Source organism: Ctenopharyngodon idella, chromosome 22, assembly GCF_019924925.1.
Source record: "Ctenopharyngodon idella isolate HZGC_01 chromosome 22, HZGC01, whole genome shotgun sequence".
Classification (NCBI taxonomy): domain Eukaryota; kingdom Metazoa; phylum Chordata; class Actinopteri; order Cypriniformes; family Xenocyprididae; genus Ctenopharyngodon; species Ctenopharyngodon idella.
The window spans coordinates 15,336,371-15,358,902 of record NC_067241.1 but is presented as its reverse complement, the minus strand read 5'-3'; the positions used below and the strand labels follow the sequence as shown (position 1 = coordinate 15,358,902).

Genomic DNA, 22,532 nt, shown 5'->3' with positions numbered 1-22,532 from the left:
TGTAGAAAGTGGTAACCTGACTTTGTAAGGATTTTAAGGTTGAAGAGTCTTAATCCACCCCTGGGCAAAGTTTGTCACTATGTAAAATTACACATACTACAATTTTCAGTAACATTTAATTAAATTAACTACTTCATCAAAGAGTTTACCATTTTATCTTCACTTTTGGCACTCATATAGAGCTAGCAGGCCTACTCCTGCAGCATTTTGCTCATTAAAACATTCTGAGTATGTTTGTCGGAATAAAAAGGTTACAGAGATCCACCCATGTGCCACCAAAAATAAATAAATAAAATTTGAATAGGAATAAAAGCTAGAAATAATAACAAGCATATTTAACAATCAATATGTGACTAATCTTCGACACATTGCCTTCAATATCAGATAGATGCAGTCATCAGTATTACTGGAGTGAGGGAAACAAGAAATCTCACAATAAAATAAAAAAAAAATGGATTCAATTAATTTACTTTGGGCTGTTGATTTTACCTGTAATAGGTTGTTTGCACATGACATCACTGCAGCAGCGCGAATGAGTCTGGAGGGCAGGGAGTGATTTTTCTATATAGGAATCCTATCAAAAACTCAAAATTCGTATGTTTTGCATCGTTTATGGTTGCTCAAATCAATAAAATCGAGAACCCAGAAGGTGTTTATATCGTTTACATAACTTATATCGTTTTTTTAACTTTAAAAGTTGTCGCTTTCAATAGCGTTTTGCGTCTGCTGATACTGAAATGAATATGGATACCTGCTTACCTTATTTGTTTTTGACTTGGTTAAATAATCACATTCTTCATGGTATCGTTTGCAGGGAAGAGAAGATATTTTATCCCATTGCATGATCATTTGCTGTTTTCACTTCAGTTTTGTAGAATTCCGTTCACAATGTTGATCCGGTTACCGTGAGAACAGTGTCACGCGCTGCTGCTTCAGCCATCATATGGTAGAAAATGTCCAAATAAATAAATGTTTAACAAGCTGACAGAAGTCGATTCATTTCTTTGTTGGAAGGGTGTAACGTTAAATGCAAGTGTAGTTTTAATGTTGTCTTTGTTAATATTCACTTTCCCATATGGCCACGGAGGAGAATCGGAGGGTCACATTCAGCGGACAGACACCCTTTTTTACAGTCTATGATAGACAGCGACATTTTTTTTTGGGGGGGGGGATTTATTTAAACAAATGACAACCAAAATCAAACCCATAAAAGCTCGTGAACAGTTCTGAAGTGGCTGTGTGCAAGTTATACTCATTCACAAACCGGGTGAGAGCAATACTCGCAAATGAAATGTTACACCAAAACAAGATACAACACTCAGCTATGTTATTATTTTATTGAGTGATAGGGAGTGGGTTAAATCAGTGACATTATTAGATTTGATATACGGCGTCTTCCCGTCACCTCCTCAACCTGCTTCCCTTAGTGTGTTTTTACACGTATAAAAGGCAACAACTGTATTACACCGTCCAGTTTTTTCCCTGAACGATGATGTGAGCTCCTGTTGCAATTCTCGATTCAGCATAAATGACCTACAATGACAACATTTTTCACAATCACGACAGAAAATCAAAAATACTGCCCTAACGTCACGAGCAGAAAGGCAACGCCACATAAACAAACCAAACTAGAACTGAACACGGCGTGACGGCAGCTTCACATTCTCTATATCTACCTCCTCGATGGCAGGAAAGTCTTTCAATTCAGTGGAAAAGTCGCTCCTCTTCATAACATAAAGATCACGTCCAACATATGTTGTGATTTTCTGTTTATATCTTTCTAAACCAGCACAGAAAGGACTTTTCTCCATCTCTTCCATTCTAATTTTCACTGCTTGCCCTCCACCGGTATTTCGCGCGTCACCAGAACCACGTGATTGCAAACAACCTATTGAATGTGCAAAATAAAGTCTGTTGCAGAGATACCATTTTGTGATGAGAGATTCCACTGCTGCTTCAATGCTTGTCTTCTTTCTTACAGCTTTAGATTTGGAAGTGCAAACAAACCAAAAACTCAACTTTTAGGAATGTGCTTCTTTCCAAAAAACAAACAAACTCAGATCTACTGTATTTCTCATTTTCAATTTAAATTTCCATTGTTGGCACAACAAATATTTTACATTCTTATTGCCAAAACATTTGTACTAATATTCAAATAAAACAATTAAAATATCATACTTAAATAATTATAATAAACAAATACAATATAATTTATAAAGAAAGACAAAAGGGTGTTACATGTATATCTTGTTTCGCCCTTGTGTTCATCAAGTTAGTTCTGCCCAGTGACCTAGTTTTCCACAGTCGTTTAATTAGTCATTTCTTTCACCTGTCAATTATTATTAATTATATCATTAGTTCTCTTTGTTTGTCACATGTATATATTCCCTGTGTTCTCACCCATTCTCTGTTCGTCCTCGTTTGACATAGTGTTTGGTTTTGTGTTTTCTAGTAAGTTTATCATTAAAGATCTTTCCTGTGATTTCTCCTTCACCATGTTCTTTCTTTATACAACCATCCCATGACAAAGAGATGATGTTAATGAATAAAAATTGATGTCCCACAAAAGCAGGGATGATTCTTTGCCATTTGCTGCAGCCATTCCAGACAGTATATAAATCTGATGCAAAAACAGGGCAAATTAAAATATATTGATATTTTCCTTTCTTTTCTTTATTTTGTTTTTTACTTGTCAATATTGCTTACAATTTGACTTTGTTTTATCCACAGGGAGCAGAAGTCTGCCGAGATCCCCCGACAAGGAAGCCAATAACATGATGACCAGTGGTAAATAAAACAAACTAACGTACAGATGTAAATAGTACTGAAAAATTAAAATTTGTTATTTACTTATCCCCATTACATTCAAATCCCATATTATTTCCTAGCAGTTGATTAACATTTGTGTTTTATATATATATATATATATATATATATATATATATATATACACACTGAACAAAATTATGAACACTTTTGTTTTTGCCCCCATTTTTCATGAGCTGAACTCAAAGATCTAAGTCTTTTTCTATGTACACAAAAGGCCTATTTCTCTCAAATATTGTTCACAAATCTGTCTAAATCTGTGTTAGTGAGCACTTCTCCTTTGCTGAGATAATCTATCCACCTCACAGGTGTGGCATATCAAGATGCTGATTAGACAGCATGATTATTGCACAGGTGTGCTTTAAGCCCCGGGTATACTTCACATTCTGCGCCCGGACACGTCTCGCGCGCAGTCGCGTCCACCCATTTTTCAAAGTATACTAAACCACGGATGCGCGCGGATGAAAGAGTTCGACACATGCGCAGTACAATTTTTTCTGTACTCTTTACCAGACATCATCTCATCAACGGGACATTCGCTGGCAGGATCGGAGAAGAAAAATAGTGCATCCACCATTGCAACATAGTTCAGAAGATACACCAAGAGAACAAGAAACAAAAACGATGGAGAAGGCATGCTTCTGAGTTTACTCGTCTTGTTTTTGAATCGCTCTTTACACACTCTTCTTCAACGACTGCACATTGTGCTCAGTACTGTGCGTATTGCCACCTAGTGGACTCTTCTGTCCTGCTTGCGCATGCGCTGTTCCATGCGCATCGTCCGCGCGGTCTCGAAATTTGGGCTGCACGCGGACGGGGTGTGCGGACGAGGTGTGCGGCCGGCCGCGAGCCCTCCACGTCTCTCCGCATACCGTCACGGTATCTCTCTGCATTCAAAATGCCATAAATAAAATGCACCTGTGTTCGTTGTCCATAACATACGCCTGCCCATACCATAACCCCACCGCCACCATGGGCCACTCGATCCACAACGTTGACATCAGCAAACCGCTCACCCACACAACGCCATACACGCTGTCTGCTATCTGCCCTGTACCGGGATTCATCCGTGAAGAGAACACCTCTCCAAAGTGCCAGATGCCATCAAATGTGATCATTTGCCCACTCAAGTCGGTTACGACGACGAACTGCAGTCAGGTCGAGACCCCGATGAGGACGAGGAGCATGCAGATGAGCTTCCCTAAGTTGGTTTGTGCAGAAATTCTTTGGTTACGCAAACCGATTGTTGCAGCAGCTGTCCGGGTGGCTGGTCTCAGACAATCTTGGAGGTGAAGATGCTGGATATGTGGAGGTCCTGCGCTGGTGTGGTTACACGTGGTCTGCGGTTGTGAGGCCGGTTGGACGTACTGCCAAATTCTCTGAAACGCCTTTGGAGATGGCTTATGGTAGTGAAATGAACATTTAATTCACGGGCAACAGTTCTGGTGGACATTCCTGAAGTCAGCATGCCAATTGCACGCTCCCTCAAAACTTGCTACATCTGTGGCATTGTGCTGTGATAAAACTGCACATTTAGAGTGGCCTTTTATTGTGGCCAGACTAAGGCACACCTGTGCAATAATCATGCTGTCTAATCAGCATCTTGATATGCCACACCTGTGAGGTGGATGGATCATCTCAGCAAAGGAGAAGTGCTCACTAACACAGATTTAGACAGATTGTGAACAATATTTGAGAGAAATAGGCCTTTTGTGTACATAGAAAAAGTCTTAGATCTTTGAGTTAAGCTCATGAAAAATGGGGGCAAAAACAAAAGTGTTGCGATTATAATTTTGTTCAGTGTATATATGGGCCATTCTACAGAATTGGTGCAAACTGCTGTCCCACAACCTAAAAACACATTTAAAAAGCATTCTATTAAAGCATCTATTATCTAATGAATCCCACAGTAATATTTAAAGGGTTTAGCTTAAAGGAATAGTTGTTTGTAACCAGACAGATCTCACACCCCATTGACTACCGTAGTATTTTTTTTACTACTATGGTAGACAGTGGGGGGGGCAAGATCTGCTTGGTTACTGGCATTCTTCCAAATATCTTCCTTTGTGTTCAGCAGAACAAAGAAATTCATACAGGTTTGGAACTACTTGAGGGTCAGTAAATGATGACAAAATTAAACTATCCTTTTAATATAAAATCAACAAAAATTTAGTACCGTTATAAAAATCATTAGTATTTTAATATGTTTTAGTAGTGTTTTAGTATATGAGTTAAAATTCTGTAATGTGATGTGGTCACTACTAGGGGTGAAACGGTACTCGGTAAAAAATCGAACCGTACCGTTCTGCACACTCGGTTCGGCACGCACTTGCACCGCAGTTCATCTCATATCTGACAAAGCATACGCATCTATAATATGGTTTTTAGAAAATAAATAAAACAGTCAGACAGAGTAAGGCTAATGTATGTTTCTGTCGATGGATACGCATTCTGGCTTCCCCTAAACTTTGTTCAGTGCGAGTGCTGTATGCTCTATATGGCCAGTCATTTTCGCCGTCATCACCCGGGTGTTGATAGCGTGCGAGCGCAGGTGAAACCTGAACACCACACGTTGCTATCTGCATTTAAACTAAACTCATTTAAGCCTTGCCCATTAAAACATTTGAGTGCAAGGAGTGAAAGAGAACTTACGCACGCGCTGTGAGAAGATTTGTGCAGTCATCCAAAGTGCTCACGCGGAAGCATGTGACATCAAATATTGAGGTCTCTTTCAAGTCTTGTGCTCATTTGTGTCCATTTTTTACCTGAACTTAGCACATACCGAACCGTACCGAAACCGTGAGCCTAAAACCGTGATACAAACCAAACCGTGAGTAATCTGAACCGTTGCACCCCTACAAAATACATGCCATACTTACGTGATCTGATATGCTGCATCATGAACACTTTGTAAAGATCCATTTTGAGAGTTATATTAGCTGTGTGAACTTATTCTATTGTTTATGGAATGTTAAATAGGAGTCGCGAGCTTGGGGGCGGGGAGCACGAGCATTTAAAGGTGTACACGCACTGAATCTGTGTATTTTTAAACCCACCCCAAAATAGGCAGTTAAAACATGGTATAAATAAAAAATCTATGGGGTATTTTGAGCTGAAACTTTACAGACACATTCTGGAGACACCAGAGACTTATATTACTTCTTGTGAAATAGTCTTCTAGGGCACCTTTAAGTGTTATCTGACATAATTAAGATACATTTTTTTCTGACACAGTTTAACTCTGAGATCTTGTCATATTTTATTGCCATTTTTAAACTATAGTGAATACACTGTATTAATGAATGAAATGTTCAAGGTGTCTGAATACATTTTGGTTTGACTGTATATGTATATATACAGTATCTTACAGAAGTGAGTACACCCCTCACATTTTTGTAAATATTTTATTATATCTTTTCATGTGACAACACTGAAGAAATGACACTTTGCTACAATGTAAAGTAGTGAGTGTACAGCTTGTATAACAGTGTAAATTTGCTGTCCCCTCAAAATAACTCAACACACAGCCATTAATGTCTAAACCGTTTTGTGGCCATGGCCACGGCCATGTCCACAAAAGTGAGTACACCCCTAAGTAAAAATGTCCAAATTGGGCCCAATTAGCCATTTTCTCTCCCCGGTGTCATGTGACTCATTAGTGTTACAAGGTCTCAGGTGTGAATGGGGAGCAGGTGTGTTAAATTTGGTCTCTCACTCTCTCATACTGGTCACTGGAAGTTCAACATGGCACCTCATGGCAAAGAACTCTCTGAGGATCTGAAAAAAAGAATTGTTGCTCTACATAAAGATGGCGTAGGCTATAAGAAGATTGTCAAGACCCTGAAACTGAGCTTTAAAGGGTTAGTTCACCCAAAAATGAAAATAATGTCATTAATTACTCACCCTCATGTCGTTCCACACCCGTAAGACCTTCATTCATCTTCGGAACACAAATTAAGATATTTTTGTTGAAATCCGATGGCTCCGTGAAGCCTACATAGGGAGCAATGACATTTCCTCTCTCAAGATCCATTAATGTACTAAAAACATATTTAAATCAGTTCATGTGAGTACAGTGGTTCAATATTAATATTATAAAGCGACAAGAATATTTTTGGTGCACCAAAAAAACAAAATAACGACTTATATAGTGATGGTTGATTTCAAAACACTGCGTCAGTAAGCTTCGGAGCGTTATGAATCAGCGTGCCAAATTAGTGGTTCGGAGCGCCAAAGTCACGTGATTTCAGCAGTTTGGTGGTTTGACACGTGATCCGAATCATGATTCGACACGCTGATTCATAACGCTCCGAAGCTTACTGATTTCAGTGTCACATGATTCTTCAGAAATCATTCTAATATGCTGATTTGCTGCTTAAGAAACATTTATGATTATTATCAATGTTGAAAACAGTTGTGTACTTTTTTTTTCAGGATTTTTTTTAAAAATTGGTGAGCAGACGAAACTTCTTTTAAAAACATTAAAAATCTTACCGATCCCAAACTTTTGAACGGTAGTGTGTGTGTATATATATATATATATATATATATATAAATACTGAGGTGCAATAACATTATAAATAAAATTTAAAATTTTGTTCTTTTTGTGTGAATTATTCCTTTAATAAAGATGATAACAGCATTTGGTAAAAGTGAAAATTTTAAATTGTGCATGTTATTTTATTTGCAGTTAAAAAAGGACCACAAAATCCATCTCTTGACCGACCTAATCGTAAGTCAACAATTATATGGAATTTGCACTCGTTTTCAGTGAATATTAACACAAGTGCATTGACAAGCGCTGTTAGACCGCTAAGGCAGACCAGCCTAAAAATGTAACTTTTAAAACTTTTTGTCATCCTAAGAACAAGCAGAGCAACAAACATTGTCCGCCTCAATGTTGATGGTGGTTACAGCCCTGCCTGATGTATGCGATTTGAAATCTGTTGTCTATTCCCATGGGTTCAATTCGTCAAGTGTTACTGTTAATTGTGTTCTGTGTTCCAGTGAGTGATTTGAGGATTGTTCTGCTGGGAAGAATGTAACAGAAAACAACAGAGTGGGAAACTTCATCTTAGGAAGAGCAGCGTTTGAGAGTGAAGCACCTGCTGATGTAGAGCTGAACATTGAGAAACACAGAGGAAAACTGAAGGACAGAGACGTCACAGTCATCAACCCTCCTCACCTGCTGAGGACAAATCTGTCAATCACTCAGATCACACAGGGAGTGAAAGAGTGTGTGAATCTGTCTGCTCCTGGACCTCATGTGATCATACTGGTACTGCAGCAGAACGACTTCAGTAAAAAGGACAGACATAGAGTGAAATCTGTGCTGAATGAATGCAGTGAGGAGGCTCTTAAACACACTATAGTGTTGACTGATGAGAGAGAGATACACAATAACCGTATTCATCAATTAATAAAGGAATGTGGAGGTGGACATCTTCAGTTTGATGAAAGAAAATCAGGATTGCACTCTGAGATACTTGAAAGAGTTCAGGAGATGCTTGAGGAAGAAGAAATCAAAGTTATCTGTGACTCGGAAGCGGGAGAAGGAACACCAGAGGATGAAGATCAGAGCAGATCTGGAGGTTCAGTCACAGCAGAAGAAGAGAAGGATTATGATCATGAAGATATTAAAATCAAACAGAGCAACAAAGAGAAAAAGGAAGTCGCTGTCCAAATGAATACCTTGAGTAAGTTTTGTTGGCAAGAAAGTTAGTTTAATCTACACACATACACCAAGAAAACAGTGTTACCATTTTATAATGTCTTCAGCAAACATATACAGAAAACTTACAGATATACTCTCTTTAAAAATGGTTTTATTTGACTGCATATTAGTTTGGGGAGATTTGGAAAAAAATAAACTGATAAAACAAAACATTTATGGTTACTCATGTAACCCTGGTTCCTTGAGATAATGGAGCATTGTGTAGCTTGCTGTGCTACTACGCTCCACAGTGAATCATGCTAGATAGAGATAATGGAAACAAGCATTGCGTTAGTTCACTAACGTTTATGGTGAAAACTCAGTTTTGTCCGAATCCTGAAGAATGATTGGTTTACATCTGTGCAAGTGCACAGACAAATGGCATTTCAGCCTGTCGAAAGGGGCGGCGTTGGTTTCCTGCCTGTATAAGCCATGCGGAAATGCCCATTTGTTAGGATCTTTCCACTGAGGAGCAGTGAGTAGAGAGGCTTCTGTTGTCTTTAGAGTCAGTGAAGAGATTGTCTTGAAAATCAGGAAATGTTTATGTCGGAACAATGAACCAAGGAGTAGATATGCGGACATTCACTACCGTAAGAGGGAAAATGTGCACATAATCTCAGTCAGAGCATTGCACAGCCAAAAAGCCTGTTATTTTCTTCTTAAGAAAAAAATATGTTCTTAAGAAAACATGAGAACTTCTTAAAAAATGTTCAAGAATTGCACTTAGGAACATTCTTACAAGCTTTCTAGAATTTGCCCTTAAAGTCCCCCCTGAGGTGAAAATCAAGTTTTTAATGTTTATATGTATATGTGGTGTTTTTAATATGCTTTAAGACAAATGTGCAAATTCATAAGTGTTACGTGCTTAAGGATATTAAATGGAATGAACGCAACATTTAAGTGAGATGCAGTTGTTGCAGTGTGAGGGAGATCAGATCAGACAACAAGGTTGCAGAAAAAAACCCAATGTTTATTAACACGGGGAAAAGGGAATACAAGAGAAACATGAAACTCAAATTAAAGAAAAAAAAGAAACGAGGGTGTCGCTAAACAAAAGAAATAATCAAAACAAAACCCATTAACTAACGCCCGAGCCCCTAAACTGACTACCAAAAAGAAAATGTAGAAATAATACCGCAAGCTTCGGCGTGTGCGACGCCTTAACTAAACTATACTACATAAATAAACAAAAATACAATAGAGGCGAACACCCACACACTAACTAACATAACATAGCTGGGGTTTCGAGCCAACGTCATGTACGCCGGAATTAACAATTGTCAATGAAATTGAGATTAACACTGGGTAGGTTTGTACATAACAAAGGGATCATTATTTGTCAATCAAGACCGAATCAAGTGGTTAACAGCGTTCTGCGAGGTGGGCAATAATAATAAGTTCTACACGAATGCGCACATGCAATGAACTGTGAAAATTGAAGCACGCTCTTTCTCCATCAGGTTAACTAATACACGAGTGCATCTAACAAACTCACAGGAATGCCGTCTCAATAAACCACAGACTAAACGAACAGTTTAAAGACTCGCTGGCTGGTAGCACGACAAAAGTGAGTGAGGTCCGAAGCCCAAACGCTCACTGCAGGTGTAACGCCTGCCACAGCCTTTTAAACGGTCAGCAACCCTGCAGATTGGCAGAATGCTGGTCATGACCTCAAAACGTCGTGACGTCACCAAGATTTTAAATAGCTGGTGTTTCTGACGTCACAAACTACCTTGTAACCAATCATGTCAACCTTTAGCATATCATTACTATGCCGTGAAGCAAATTAGTCTCAAGAAAAGCCAGGTTATCCTGGTATTTTTTTCTGTTGACATGAAAAATCATGTAGATTTAGCAATATAGCATGAATGATGTATATTATGATGTTTTGATAAACTACTCCACTGACGTTTTAAGTTGTTCAAAGCATTTCTAAGGATGCTGATTTTCAGAAGGCTTTGACTCTGAGGTGGATTAAATATCATTTTAATGATCAAAGATGAGTTTTAAAAGATACAGTTATTCACTATTCAGGGGGACTTTAAGAACTTTCTTAACTTTTTAAGAAGATTTTCATTAATCCAGCCTCTGGAGAGGCTGTGGCTTTTATGCAGAATTTGGTTATGGTCATAAAAGATTTACAACCCTACATAGTTACTGAAAAAGTTGCATTGAGAATTGTTTTGAAATGCGATCATAACACCCACTAAACAGAGTTAAAAATCAGTTTCAGTGGGCCATAAAGAAATGTTAGTTTGGAAAACTATAATAGAAGTATCTGGAATTTCAGAGATGATGTGTTAAATACGTGTTCTTCATGTCACAATTAAAGAATCACATAATTGTCAAATTTACATAAAATTCAAATTCAAAATGTATTTTATTTCAGTTTGTAGGACGTAACTTTAAAAGACTTGCAGCATGACTCAAGCAGTTTTTTCTTTTTCAGATTCAAGAGAGGATTCAGATGATGTGAGGATCGTCCTGCTGGGAAAAACTGGAGTTGGGAAGAGTGCAACAGGAAACATGATCTTAGGGAGAGAAGCATTTGAAGAAGACTTGTCTCATGAGTCCATTACTAGAGAGTGTCAGAGTCGGACAGCTGAGATCGATGGCAGACACATTACTGTGATTGACACTCCTGGACTGTTTGATACTAAACTTAGTCAAGAAGAGATCCAGAGAGAAATCAGCAACTGCATCTCCATGATTCTGCCAGGACCACATGTGTTTCTGTTAGTGATCCCAGTGGGACGATTCACTCAGGAGGCGGAAAACACTGTGATGAGAATTCAAGAGAGTTTTGGTGAACACTCATTAATGTACACCATAGTGCTCTTCACCAGAGGAGATGATCTGAAGGAGAAGAATAAGACCATTGAAGAGTTCTTGGGAAAACCTGGATCTGCTTTGATGAACCTCGTTGGACAGTGTGGAAACAGATACCATGTGTTCAATAATAATGAGACTGGAGACCGTGAGCAGGTGTCTACATTACTGCAGAAAATCAATGACATGGTGACAGCAAATGGAGGGAGTTACTACTCATGTAAGATGTTCAGGCAGATGGAGAGAGAAAAACAAGAAAGAAAAGAGAAGATGCTAATGGACAAAGTGGAGGAACTGATGAGAGAGAGAGAAGAACTGCTGACCAAACATGAAGAAGAGAAAGTAAAAATGAGAATAAAGATAGAGGAAGAAAGACAGAATTATGAGAAAAAGATGCAGGAGGAATATTACAGATTTAAAGAAGAGAAAGAAGATCTTCAGGCTAAACATGAAGTAGAAATAGAAAAGATGAGGAAGATGATGGACGAAGAGAGACAGTATCATGACACAGAAAGGAGGAAGAGAGAAGATAAATTCAGAGAGAATGAAGAACGATACAAAAGAGAAATTAAAGTAGAACAAGAGAAATGGGAGAAAAAGATGCAAGAGGAAAAACAGAGAGGAGAAGAAGAATTTGAGAAAAGGAGGGAGAAAGAACAAAAAATGTGGGATGAATGTTATCAGAGACTTAAAGAAGAGAGAGATGAAATCAAAAGAGAGAAAGAGGATCTTCAGGCTAAACATGAAGTAGAAATAGAAAAGTTGAAGATGATGATGGAGGAAGAGAAACAGAATCATGACACAGAGAGGAGGAAGAGAGAAGAAGAATTCAGAGAGAATGAAGAACGATGCAAAAGAGAAATTAAAATAGAACAAGAGAAATGGGAGAAAAAGATGCAAGAGGAAAAACAGAGAGGAGAAGAAGAATTTGAGAAAAAGAGAGATGAAATCAAAAGAGAGAAAGAAGATCTTCAGGCCAGAAGAAGAATTCAGAGAATGAAACGATACAAAGAGAAATTAAAATAGAACAAGAGAAATGGGAGAAAAAGATGCAAGAGGAAAAACAGAGAGGAGAAGAAGAATTTGAGAAAAAGAGAGATGAAATCAAAAGAGAGAAAGAAGATCTTCAGGCCAAACATGAAGCAGAAATAGAAAAGATGAGGAAGATGATGGAGGAAGAAAGAGAGAATCATGACACAAAGAGGAGGAAGAGAGAAGAAGAATTCAGAGAGAATGAAGAACGATGCAAAAGAGAAATTAAAATAGAACAAGAGAAATGGGAGAAAAAGTTACAAGAGGAAAAACAGAGAGGAGAAGAAGAATTTGAGAAAAGGAGGGAGAAAGAACAAAAAATGTGGGATGAATGTTATCAGAGACTTAAAGAAGAGAGAGATGAAATCAAAAGAGAGAAAGAGGATCTTCAGGCCAAACATGAAGTAGAAACAGAAAAGATGAAGAAGATGATGGAGGAAGAGAGACAGAATCATGACACAGAGAAGAGGAGAAGAGAAGAAGAAGTCAGAGAGAATGAAGAACGATACAAAAGAGAAATTAAAATAGAACAAGAGAAATGGGAGAAAAAGTTACAAGAGGAAAAACAGAGAGGAGAAGAAGAATTTGAGAAAAAGAGAGATGAAATCAAAAGAGAAAATGAGAGAATAAAAGAACAAATGCAGAAACAACATGAGATACTCACAAAAGAAATCCAGAATGAGAAATCTCTGAGAGAAGAACAATGTAAGATTTATGAAGACAGAATTAAGTTAATAGAACAACAGAAGGAAGATGAACTAATGAGACTAAAACCAGTGGATTATGAAGAAGACAGAAGAAAAGACATGGAGAACATGAAAATGTGCTGCTCCCAAACAGCCTCTTCTCTAAAGGTAAGAGATCAATGAAAATCAAGGGTCAGGAGCATTTAGAGGACTTAGAGTTTTTATAACCATTAAGAGTTGAGTTCAGATTCCCTCATTCACAATTTAGTTTTTTTTCTGTATGGACAATACTACAGATTATTACAGAATATTACAACCTACAAACATGATCTATACACTTGACTTGCAAATATAACACACTACAGAGAATTACATTTTCATTAAATGTAACTTAAATGAACTTTATTTTGTCTATAACTTTAAAATGCTTATTGCAAAACTATTTCTTATATAGATTTTCATTGCCGTAGTTCTTTAGTTCATTATCATATTTTTTTTTTTTTACTAATCTGTGTTTATCTCTGCTAATGTTACACAATAACAAATTAAATTTACTTGTTTTATGTGAATCTGTTCATGTATTTACAGAAAGTGGAATTCGGACCAAAAACCACTGAACAGCTCGAAGAACTCTATGATAGACTAGATCTGACAAAAAGTCTGACACAAAGACGTCAAGATAAAATGAAGACAGCAGACATTCTTCAAATCACCAAGTCATCATTTCAGTCTCATGAACCACAGGATGAGAATGAACTGGTGAACTCATTCCTACAAAAGCTGATTAACATAGACTACAGAGCAAGATACACAGCTATAAAACACAGAAAGAAAGAAGGTAACAAAGATATTCACCCAATGGATGTTCAGATGACCGTGTTTCATTGTGCTGATGGTTTCCTGAAGCAGCTGATGGTGACTAAACTCTCACAGTGTCAGTATTCACTGCCTCTGCTTGTTCCTGATCCATTCACACAACAGATTGAGTTTCCTCTCTGGACATTTAGACAAATCAACAAGAGCTGGAAGAAGAAGAACAGCAACAATGAGATCATCAGTCAAACTCAACCGGTCTACAAGGCTGAGACTCCAATGGTGGCTTTCTTCAGGTTTGGTTCAGTGTCTTCATCTAAGTCTCAGCTGATAAACGGCCTCATCAATGAGAAACACCACACGTTCTTCCACAGGAACTGCTCAGGCAGCAGAAGAACCAGATTACTGATGGATGGAGTGGTGGAGATCGCCTGGTACTGCCCTTCTGGGAAAAAGATGGATTCATTTGATGACTGTGTTGCTTTCTGTAATCTTCATGGTGATGCAGCAGCCAATGAGAAACAATATGAGATTCTGACCAGTATGTCTTCTGTGAACGTCCTCTTCTTACCTGATTTTGGACAGAAGAACCAGTACAAGGGTTTGGTGAGATCACTCTTCAAATCTCCTCAGCCTCTCATTTGTCTGCTCACTGACAATGACTGTGATAAAACTGAACTGGGGGATGAAAAATTAATAATTGGTCTTTTGGACAAAAACCAATCTGATTTATATTATCAGATTAAAGAGACTATCAGAGGGGCTTTAACTGAGCAGAAAAAGACCTTCAAACTTGAAGATGTGGCCGAACACACAGGAATCAGAGTAGATGAGGAGGATCCAGAGTGTCAGATAGGGAAAGAAGCAGCGGTCCAGATCATGGGATCACTGAGAGGAAAAGATCCATCAACAGTGAAGGAAACAAACCTGCTCTGTCAGGGGAAACTGTGGCATGACTGGTGTAAAATCAACAAAGAGCTGCGTCACCTAGAAGGAGAAAATCTAGAGGAAGATAAAAGTACCAAACTGAAGAACATGAGAGAAATAAGAGAAAAGCAAGTGGAACAAGGACTGAGTGAGTTTATGAGGACATTTATTGAAACAATGAAATCACAGAAAGACAATGAAAAAAACTATTTCCTCAGATGGATGATGAACCTGTTGGATGACTTCACTTCAGAGAAGCTCTGTGATCTTCATAAGGAGTATGCTGTGAAATGGCATGAAGTTTTAGCACTGAAAAAAAAGCCTGACAATTTAGATCAACTGCAGACTGAACAAACAAACCTGGAAAACATTTTAGAGCAAATCAACATAACAGGTTTTGGCTTAGAGCACATCCTGAGAGAGTTTGGTCAGATCTATGAATCGTGGTCATCTGTGAAGAAGAACAAGAAAGACAATCTGCAGTTTGACTTCCGTTCTCTCCCGAGTCTTGCAGCAGAGTTGATGATCTCTGGATTTCCCATGGAGCTGATGGATGGAGATGCTGCTCATGTTCCTCTCACCTGGGTAACAGCTATTCTAGATGAACTTGTTAAGAAACTGGGAGACCAGAGAGTGTTTGTACTGTCAATTTTAGGGATTCAGAGCTCTGGGAAATCCACCATGCTGAATGCCATGTTTGGACTGCAGTTTGCCGTCAGTGCTGGCAGATGCACCAGAGGAGCTTTCATGCAACTGGTCAAAGTGTCAGAAGAGATGAAAACAGAGCTGAAGTTTGACTACATTCTGGTTGTTGATACTGAAGGACTTCGAGCACCAGAACTGGCTGGAAGGTCACATCGTGACAATGAAATGGCCACATTTGTTGTTGGTCTTGGAAATATGACCCTGATCAACATCTTTGGAGAAAACACATCAGAGATGCAGGACATTCTTCAGATTGTTGTTCAGGCTTTCATGAGGATGAAGAACTTTAGACTGACTCCCAGCTGTATATTTGTGCATCAGAATGTCTCAGATATCGCAGCTGGAGAGAAAAACATGGAGGGAAGGAGACGACTGCAGGAGAAACTGGATGAAATGACAAAAATCGCTGCTAAAGAGGAAGTCTGTGATGCAGAAGGATTCAGTGATGTGATTGAGTTTGATGTACAGAATGATGTGAAGTATTTTGCTCAGCTCTGGGAGGGCAGCCCACCCATGGCACCACCAAACCCAAACTACTGCGAGAACATTCAAGAACTGAAGGAATCTATTCTTACACATGCTTCAAAATCAGATGGCATAATGATGACACACTTAAGAGACCGTATTCAAGATCTCTGGGAGGCTTTGCTTAATGAACAATTTGTGTTCAGCTTTAAAAATTCCCTGGAAATCGCAACATACAAGAAACTAGAGACTGAATACAACAAGTGGGCCTGGAGCCTTCGGAGTGCCATGATGGACATTGAAAACAGAGTACACAATAAAATAGAAAATAAAGCAGTTCATGATGTTGAGGAAACTGATCTTCAAGCAGAACTAAATGCCAAAAGTGAAGAATTGAAAAAGACAGTGTCTGATTTCTTTGAGAAAGACAGAGATGCAGCTGTACTGAATCAGTGGAAAGGTTTCTTTGAGATAAAAATCAAACAGCTTCAAGAAAACATTGTGAGAGAAACTAAGAGGAAATTAAATGGGGTTCTTCAGCAGCGTCACCTGAAGAAAAAGATTGATGATCAGAGGACACATCATGAAAACACACTCTTTGAAAAGAGCAAAGAGCTTGCCTTAAAATTCAAAGAACAAGCAAATGATGAAAATGTCATGAAATCACAGTTTGATTCCTTTTGGAAACAACAGACAGAGATCAACAGAGACAATCTTTTAGTCAAAGATATTGACATAATAGGAGATGTGAAAAAGCTCTTCAGTGAGACCTATGCAAGTCTCTCTTTAGACCGTATAAAAGAGAGCCGTCAGCAGAAAGATATGATCTGTTTGCCAAGCTATATAGAATATGTACAGTTAAAGAAATCCAGTGGAATCACAGGAGCTTTGAAAAGTGCTTACAAACGAGGTAAAGAGATGATTGGTCGTGTTTTATCTGAGGAAAATGAAGTCCAGATAAGATCCTTAATCACAGACACCGCTGAACACACAGATAAAATGATTCAGTCATATAACATTGCAAAGATGAACTACGACATCAGCTACATTCAACAACTCATGGATTACATAAAGACAAGAATAATGCAGCATGAGGAAGAGCCAAAAGTGAAATATGTGTTCAAGAGAGAATTCTTCGTGGATCTGGTACTTTTCATATGTCACAGAGCAAACAAGACATTCACTGACCAACACAAAATGTTCAGGGAAGCCAATGATCCTATTGTATATTGGGGAAGAAAGAAGCAAGAGTACTACAGGATTTTCCAGAAATACTGTCAAGGAGCAACATCAACTGCTATATTTGGTGAATTTGTTTGTAATAAACTTAAAGAACCTATTCAGCAGAATGTCTACAAAAAAACTGCTAGAGATTTAGCAGATGAAATGACAACAAACTGTGAATCACTAAATGGGAACCGATCAAAACTGGAAAAACACATCCTGAGGACGCTGGCAGAAAAACAGGATTTCAAAGCGTGCTTGACCTATATTAATAATCCCAGAAAACACTTCAAGAAATTCATCAGAGAAGAAGTCAATCAGTACATCACTGAAAGATTTGAAGACAGTGTTGTACCAAAGATGGAAAACAGCATTAAACTGCTGCAGCAGAAGATCACAAACGCAGCACATGAATCCCACAAACAGGCTGTACAGATCAATGGAGATGCTTATTCGTGGTTGCTTCATTTCACACAACAGCTCTCTGATGAGCTGGTATTGTCTCTAAATGATCTCACTGGAGTGAATCATGAAGACGTTGAAGTCAGCTTCCTAGAAGATGTGATAAAGAAAGAACTTCCTTCTATAATGTCTGACATACGCAGTGAATTCAGTACAGAAACTTTTCCAGTAAAGCTGGAACACACAGACAGACCAGATGAGCTTCTGATCAATCACTTCTGTCAGTGCTGTTGGGTTCAGTGTCCTTTCTGTAAAGCCATCTGTACAAACACAATAGAAGGCCATCCTGGAGATCACAGTGTTCCTTTCCATCGTGTTACTGGACTGAATGGGTGGTTTTACAGAGGAACAACAAACCTATCTATCAGCATCTGTACATCAGCAGTAGCCAGCGATCGATCTTTCTGTCCAAATAGCTCAGATGATAGAGTCCTCTGGAAGGAATACAGAAAAGGAGGTCCTGAATATGCTTCATGGAGTATCACCCCGGATCTCTCTGAGCTGCCGTACTGGAAGTGGTTTGTGTGCAGATTCCAGGAAGATCTGGAAAAGCACTATGGAAAAACCTTTCAGGGGAGTGGCGAGATTCCAGATGAATGGAGAAAATACTCTCTAGAGGAAGCTATTGAGAGTCTGGATAAATACATTTAATGAAGCAATTAACAAGGACTCTGATACATAATACACAGATGAAATGAGATTATGTCCATACTTCAGTGAATGTGGCATATACTGAACTAAATATAGCATACTGAAGCTGCTCAAAGTAGTAGTTTACAAAATAGATTAAAAATTTTAAAGATATAATCAAAGTGTTCTGTTCTACACAGCAGTAACTGATCTATACTTAAAGACAGATGATGTTTGAAGAATACACCAAATATATTTTTATATAATTTTTTTTACACACTAGTTTGTCTCCTGTGGATGTATTGCAAGATGTATTGTACTGCTCTACAAATGTCATTTATTCGTCATGCAGCTATGAGAAAATGCATTTCACTATATTAACATGACCAAAAGCATGCAAAGTTGAAAATTTTACATCATTGTGAAAATAAAACTTGCTTTCTGTTCTCAGTTAAGTAGTAAAGTGCTGGCTGTTTGTATTCCACTTACATACCTTATCATTTCTCCCCGCCCTGCTTTTTAAATATGGAGACATCCTTGCCTGCTGTTCCTTAAACATTTTTTACCTGTTAGCTCATGACATTCTTTAATGTATCCTTGGCATTGACTATAATGTACCCTATCTGAACAATAAAGGTCTGAAGAAGCTTGAACATGAACACTGTCTTCTGTGTTTCTTCCAGCACTTGTGTATTCCTGATTGAAGGGGCTGAGAATAACAATCATCTAGAGAAACCAACCAGACTGAACATGAACTGATCCTCAGCCTTTTTCAAGCAGACTTGTTAGTGAGCACTGGGTTTGGAAGAATTAATTCACACCAAATAAACTAAAACAGACTCGTATATACACTGAATGGTCCAGTGTAAGAAATGCTACTGCCTTTGTTTAAACTATGTATACAAGTATTGATTTTTGCCTAAATTTAAGAAGGATGCAAGAAAATGTAGAATATAAACAAATGAGTGCAAATTTATTTATTCAGCTTTATGCTTAAATGATTTAGTTGTAAATCTAGTTGTATTTTTGCTCAAATGTTTGCTCATTTGAAGTCTTTGTAAGAGGCTGTGTGGTCATCCCGAGGTAGAAACAAAGGAAAATGGAAAATAATTAGCATAGATGCTGTTCATAACATTTCAAGCAAAAGATTTTTTATGCATTTAATCTGATATAACTGGAATTCATGTTATGAGATACATTATGTGAATGCTTGGCTAAAGAGATGTCTTTAATCTTGATTTCACTAGTTCGATTGCCCATATAATCTTTAAGCTATTAAGGTTAAATGTATTTGAGCTTAGATAAACCCCCAGTGGGACTATGTGCTTGGAGGATGAGTCTGGTATCAAGATGATATCTATATTATGTTGGTGTTGGCGAGGAGGACGGATGCTAAAACAGCTGATGCCAGAGCAAGATGAGCGGCTGTTTTGTGATCTTAAAGAGCGTGAAGGATTGTAGGACGATAGAAGATCGGTTAAATACACAGGAGCTGAACATTTAGGGCCTTATAGGTCAGTAGCAATACTCTGCAATCGATACAGAACTTAACCAGTGTAGAGATGATAGAATTGGTGTTATATGATTATATTTTCTTGACCTGGTAAGAACTCTTGCAGCTGCATTTTGGACTAATTGTAGCTCATTTATTGAGGATGCAGGACAACCAGAAAGTAACAAGACAGCAAGCAATCATTGAAACAATGTTGAGACAATGGTCATGTGTCAATGCTGATTGTTGGTTCAAAATCACTTTTGCACCCGCAAATGATGTTGAAACAATGGTAAGATTTCAATGAAACATTGAATCAACATTACAGTATGATTGATTCTACATCACTGCTGTTGAATCAACAGTGAAATGAACAAAAAGAATCACTGGTAATATTGTTCGATCAATGTTGGTGATGTTGATTCTAAACCACTTTTGTTGAAACCCTGAAAATACAACTGAAATGTAAATGTCATCATTAAACAATGTTACCATCTGATGTACCAAGTTAATGTTGAAACAACATTAATATTTCAACTAAACTTCAATGGTACGTCAACAAATTTTTGACCATTTCAAAGTTTGGGGAAAAACTTTTAAAGTATGACACCTTTCAATTTAGTCTATTTAACAGTTTAGACACAATCAATGACAAAAAGATAAAAAATAGAAGTCTGATAACATTATAACTACAAGAGGTCCATGTTTTCATCAAACTACTGCCTCTTTTCATTTGGGTTCTCTGAAATCTGAAAAAGAAAGCATGATGTTTAAGATCAAATCAGTTTAGCAGTCACACAGTCACATTCAAGAATATGCTGAACACAATATGATTCACTTCTTTTTAATTGCTCAACACAAAATAATCAAACTATGATTATAGTATTAAATTCTGTTTATTAAATATATAGTATTAAATTCTGTTTATTAAATCTATAAATCTAAAATCTATTAACGCCAGCCGAGATTAACTTATTAAGTAACACACACACACACACACACACACACACTATTCATTTGTGTCTATTTATTAAATGAGTCATTTTATTTTTTAAGCATACATCTACTCCTCCATAATGGTCAGCAGGAAGCTGTAGGTGAGTGAAACAGCAGACAAATGTAAATAGAAATAGAAAAGTGACCCATTTTTAGTTAAATATACTGTATGTCGCGGTGTGGCACGCTAACCAGCCACTGTTAATTTTATTCACAAGATATTCAGTCCACCATCACAAGATGGCAGTGATTGACTCTCAAAAACCGGTCCGACATAACGACCTTGGAAGTTAATGTAATATTCAACTCAATGAGTGAGTTGTGTATATTATTTATCATAATCAGGGGAAAAGCCTGATTATGACAAATAACATACACAGCTGTGACGCAACTAATTTAAAGCAATGTAAAATGTTAATTAAATGACTTAATTGTCTTAAAACAATAAATAAAATCAACACAATTTCTAGTTGCAATCCTCATTGAGTTGAATATTACATTATTTTCGAAATTAAAATACAAAATCTGGTTTTGTTTTCATTGTTTGTTGAATATCTTTGGTTGAGTAAATGGTACAATAACCCATGGGTTAAAAAAAAAGTTAGATTCATTATCAGGGAATATATTTTCTTAATATTATTATATATATAGCCTATATACACTATATTGCCAAAAGTATTGGGACACCCCTCCAAATCTTTGAATTCAGGTGTTCCAATCACTTCCATGGCCACAGGTGTATAAAATCAAGCACCTAGGCGTGCAGACTGCTTCTACAAACATTTGTGAAAGAATGGGTCGCTCTCAGGAGCTCAGTGAATTCAAGCGTGGTACCGTGATAGGTTGCCACCTGTGCAATAAGTCCATCCGTGAAATTTTCTCACTACTAAATATTCCACGGTCAACTGTTAGTGGTGCAATAACAAAGTGGAAGCAATTGGGAACAACAGCAACTCAGCCATGAAGTGGTAGGCCACGTAAAATCACAGAGCGGGGTCAGCGCATGCTGAAACGCACAGTGCACAGAAGTCGCCAACTTTCTGCAGAGTCAATAACTACAGACCTCCAAACTTCATGTGGCCTTCAGATTAGCTCAAGAACCGTGCGTAGAGAGCTGCATGGAATGGGTTTCCATCCAAGCCTTACATCACCAAGTGCAATGCAAAGCGTCGGATGCAGTGGTGTAAAGCACGACAACACTGGACTCTAGAGCAGTGGAGACGTGTTCTCTGGAGTGACCAATCACGCTTCTCTGTCTGGCAATCCGATGGATGAGTCTGGGTTTGGTGGTTGGCGGTACTTGCCTGACTGCATTGTGCCAAGTGTAAAGTTTGGTGGAGGGGGGATTATGGTGTGGGGTTGTTTTTCAGGGGTTGGGCTTGGACCCTTAGTTCCAGTGAAAGGAACTCTTAATGCTTCAGCATACCAAGACATTTTGGACAATTTCATGCTCCCAACTTTGTAGGAACAGTTTGGGGATGGCCCCTTCCTGTTCCAACATGACTGCGCACCAGTGCACAAAGCAAGGTCCATAAAGACATGGATGAGCGAGTTTGGTGTGGAGGAACTTGACTGGCCTACACAGAGTCCTAACCTCAACCCGATAGAACACCTTTGGGATGAATTAGAGCGGAGACTGCGAGCCAGGCCTTCTCGCCAACATCACTGCCTGACCTCACAAATGCGCTTCTAGAAGAATGGTCAAAAATTCACATAAACACACTCCTAAACC

General features: G+C 38.2%; 1 protein-coding gene across 1 annotated transcript; it reads left to right on the top strand.

The window, feature by feature from the left end:
* The first annotated feature begins 2,727 nt into the window (after positions 1-2,727).
* Positions 2,728-18,971, top strand: LOC127504484 (interferon-induced very large GTPase 1-like). Its single transcript, XM_051879139.1, has 6 exons — positions 2,728-2,787; positions 7,517-7,558; positions 7,834-8,522; positions 10,989-12,343; positions 12,499-13,254; positions 13,675-18,971. Exons 3-6 carry the CDS (start codon positions 8,330-8,332, stop codon positions 18,331-18,333), a joined length of 6,963 nt encoding a protein of 2,320 aa, XP_051735099.1. The 5' UTR covers positions 2,728-2,787; positions 7,517-7,558; positions 7,834-8,329; the 3' UTR covers positions 18,334-18,971.
* The last annotated feature ends 3,561 nt before the right edge of the window (positions 18,972-22,532 follow it).

Excerpts from the sequence above, each read along its gene's own strand:
- LOC127504484 (XM_051879139.1), top strand. The coding sequence starts at position 8,330 with ATGCTTGAGGAAGAAGAAATCAAAGTTATCTGTGACTCGGAAGCGGGA. Across the intron at positions 8,523-10,988 it reads TGTCCAAATGAATACCTTGA|ATTCAAGAGAGGATTCAGAT; the intron begins GTAAGTTTTGTT and ends TTTCTTTTTCAG. Across the intron at positions 13,255-13,674 it reads AAACAGCCTCTTCTCTAAAG|AAAGTGGAATTCGGACCAAA; the intron begins GTAAGAGATCAA and ends ATGTATTTACAG.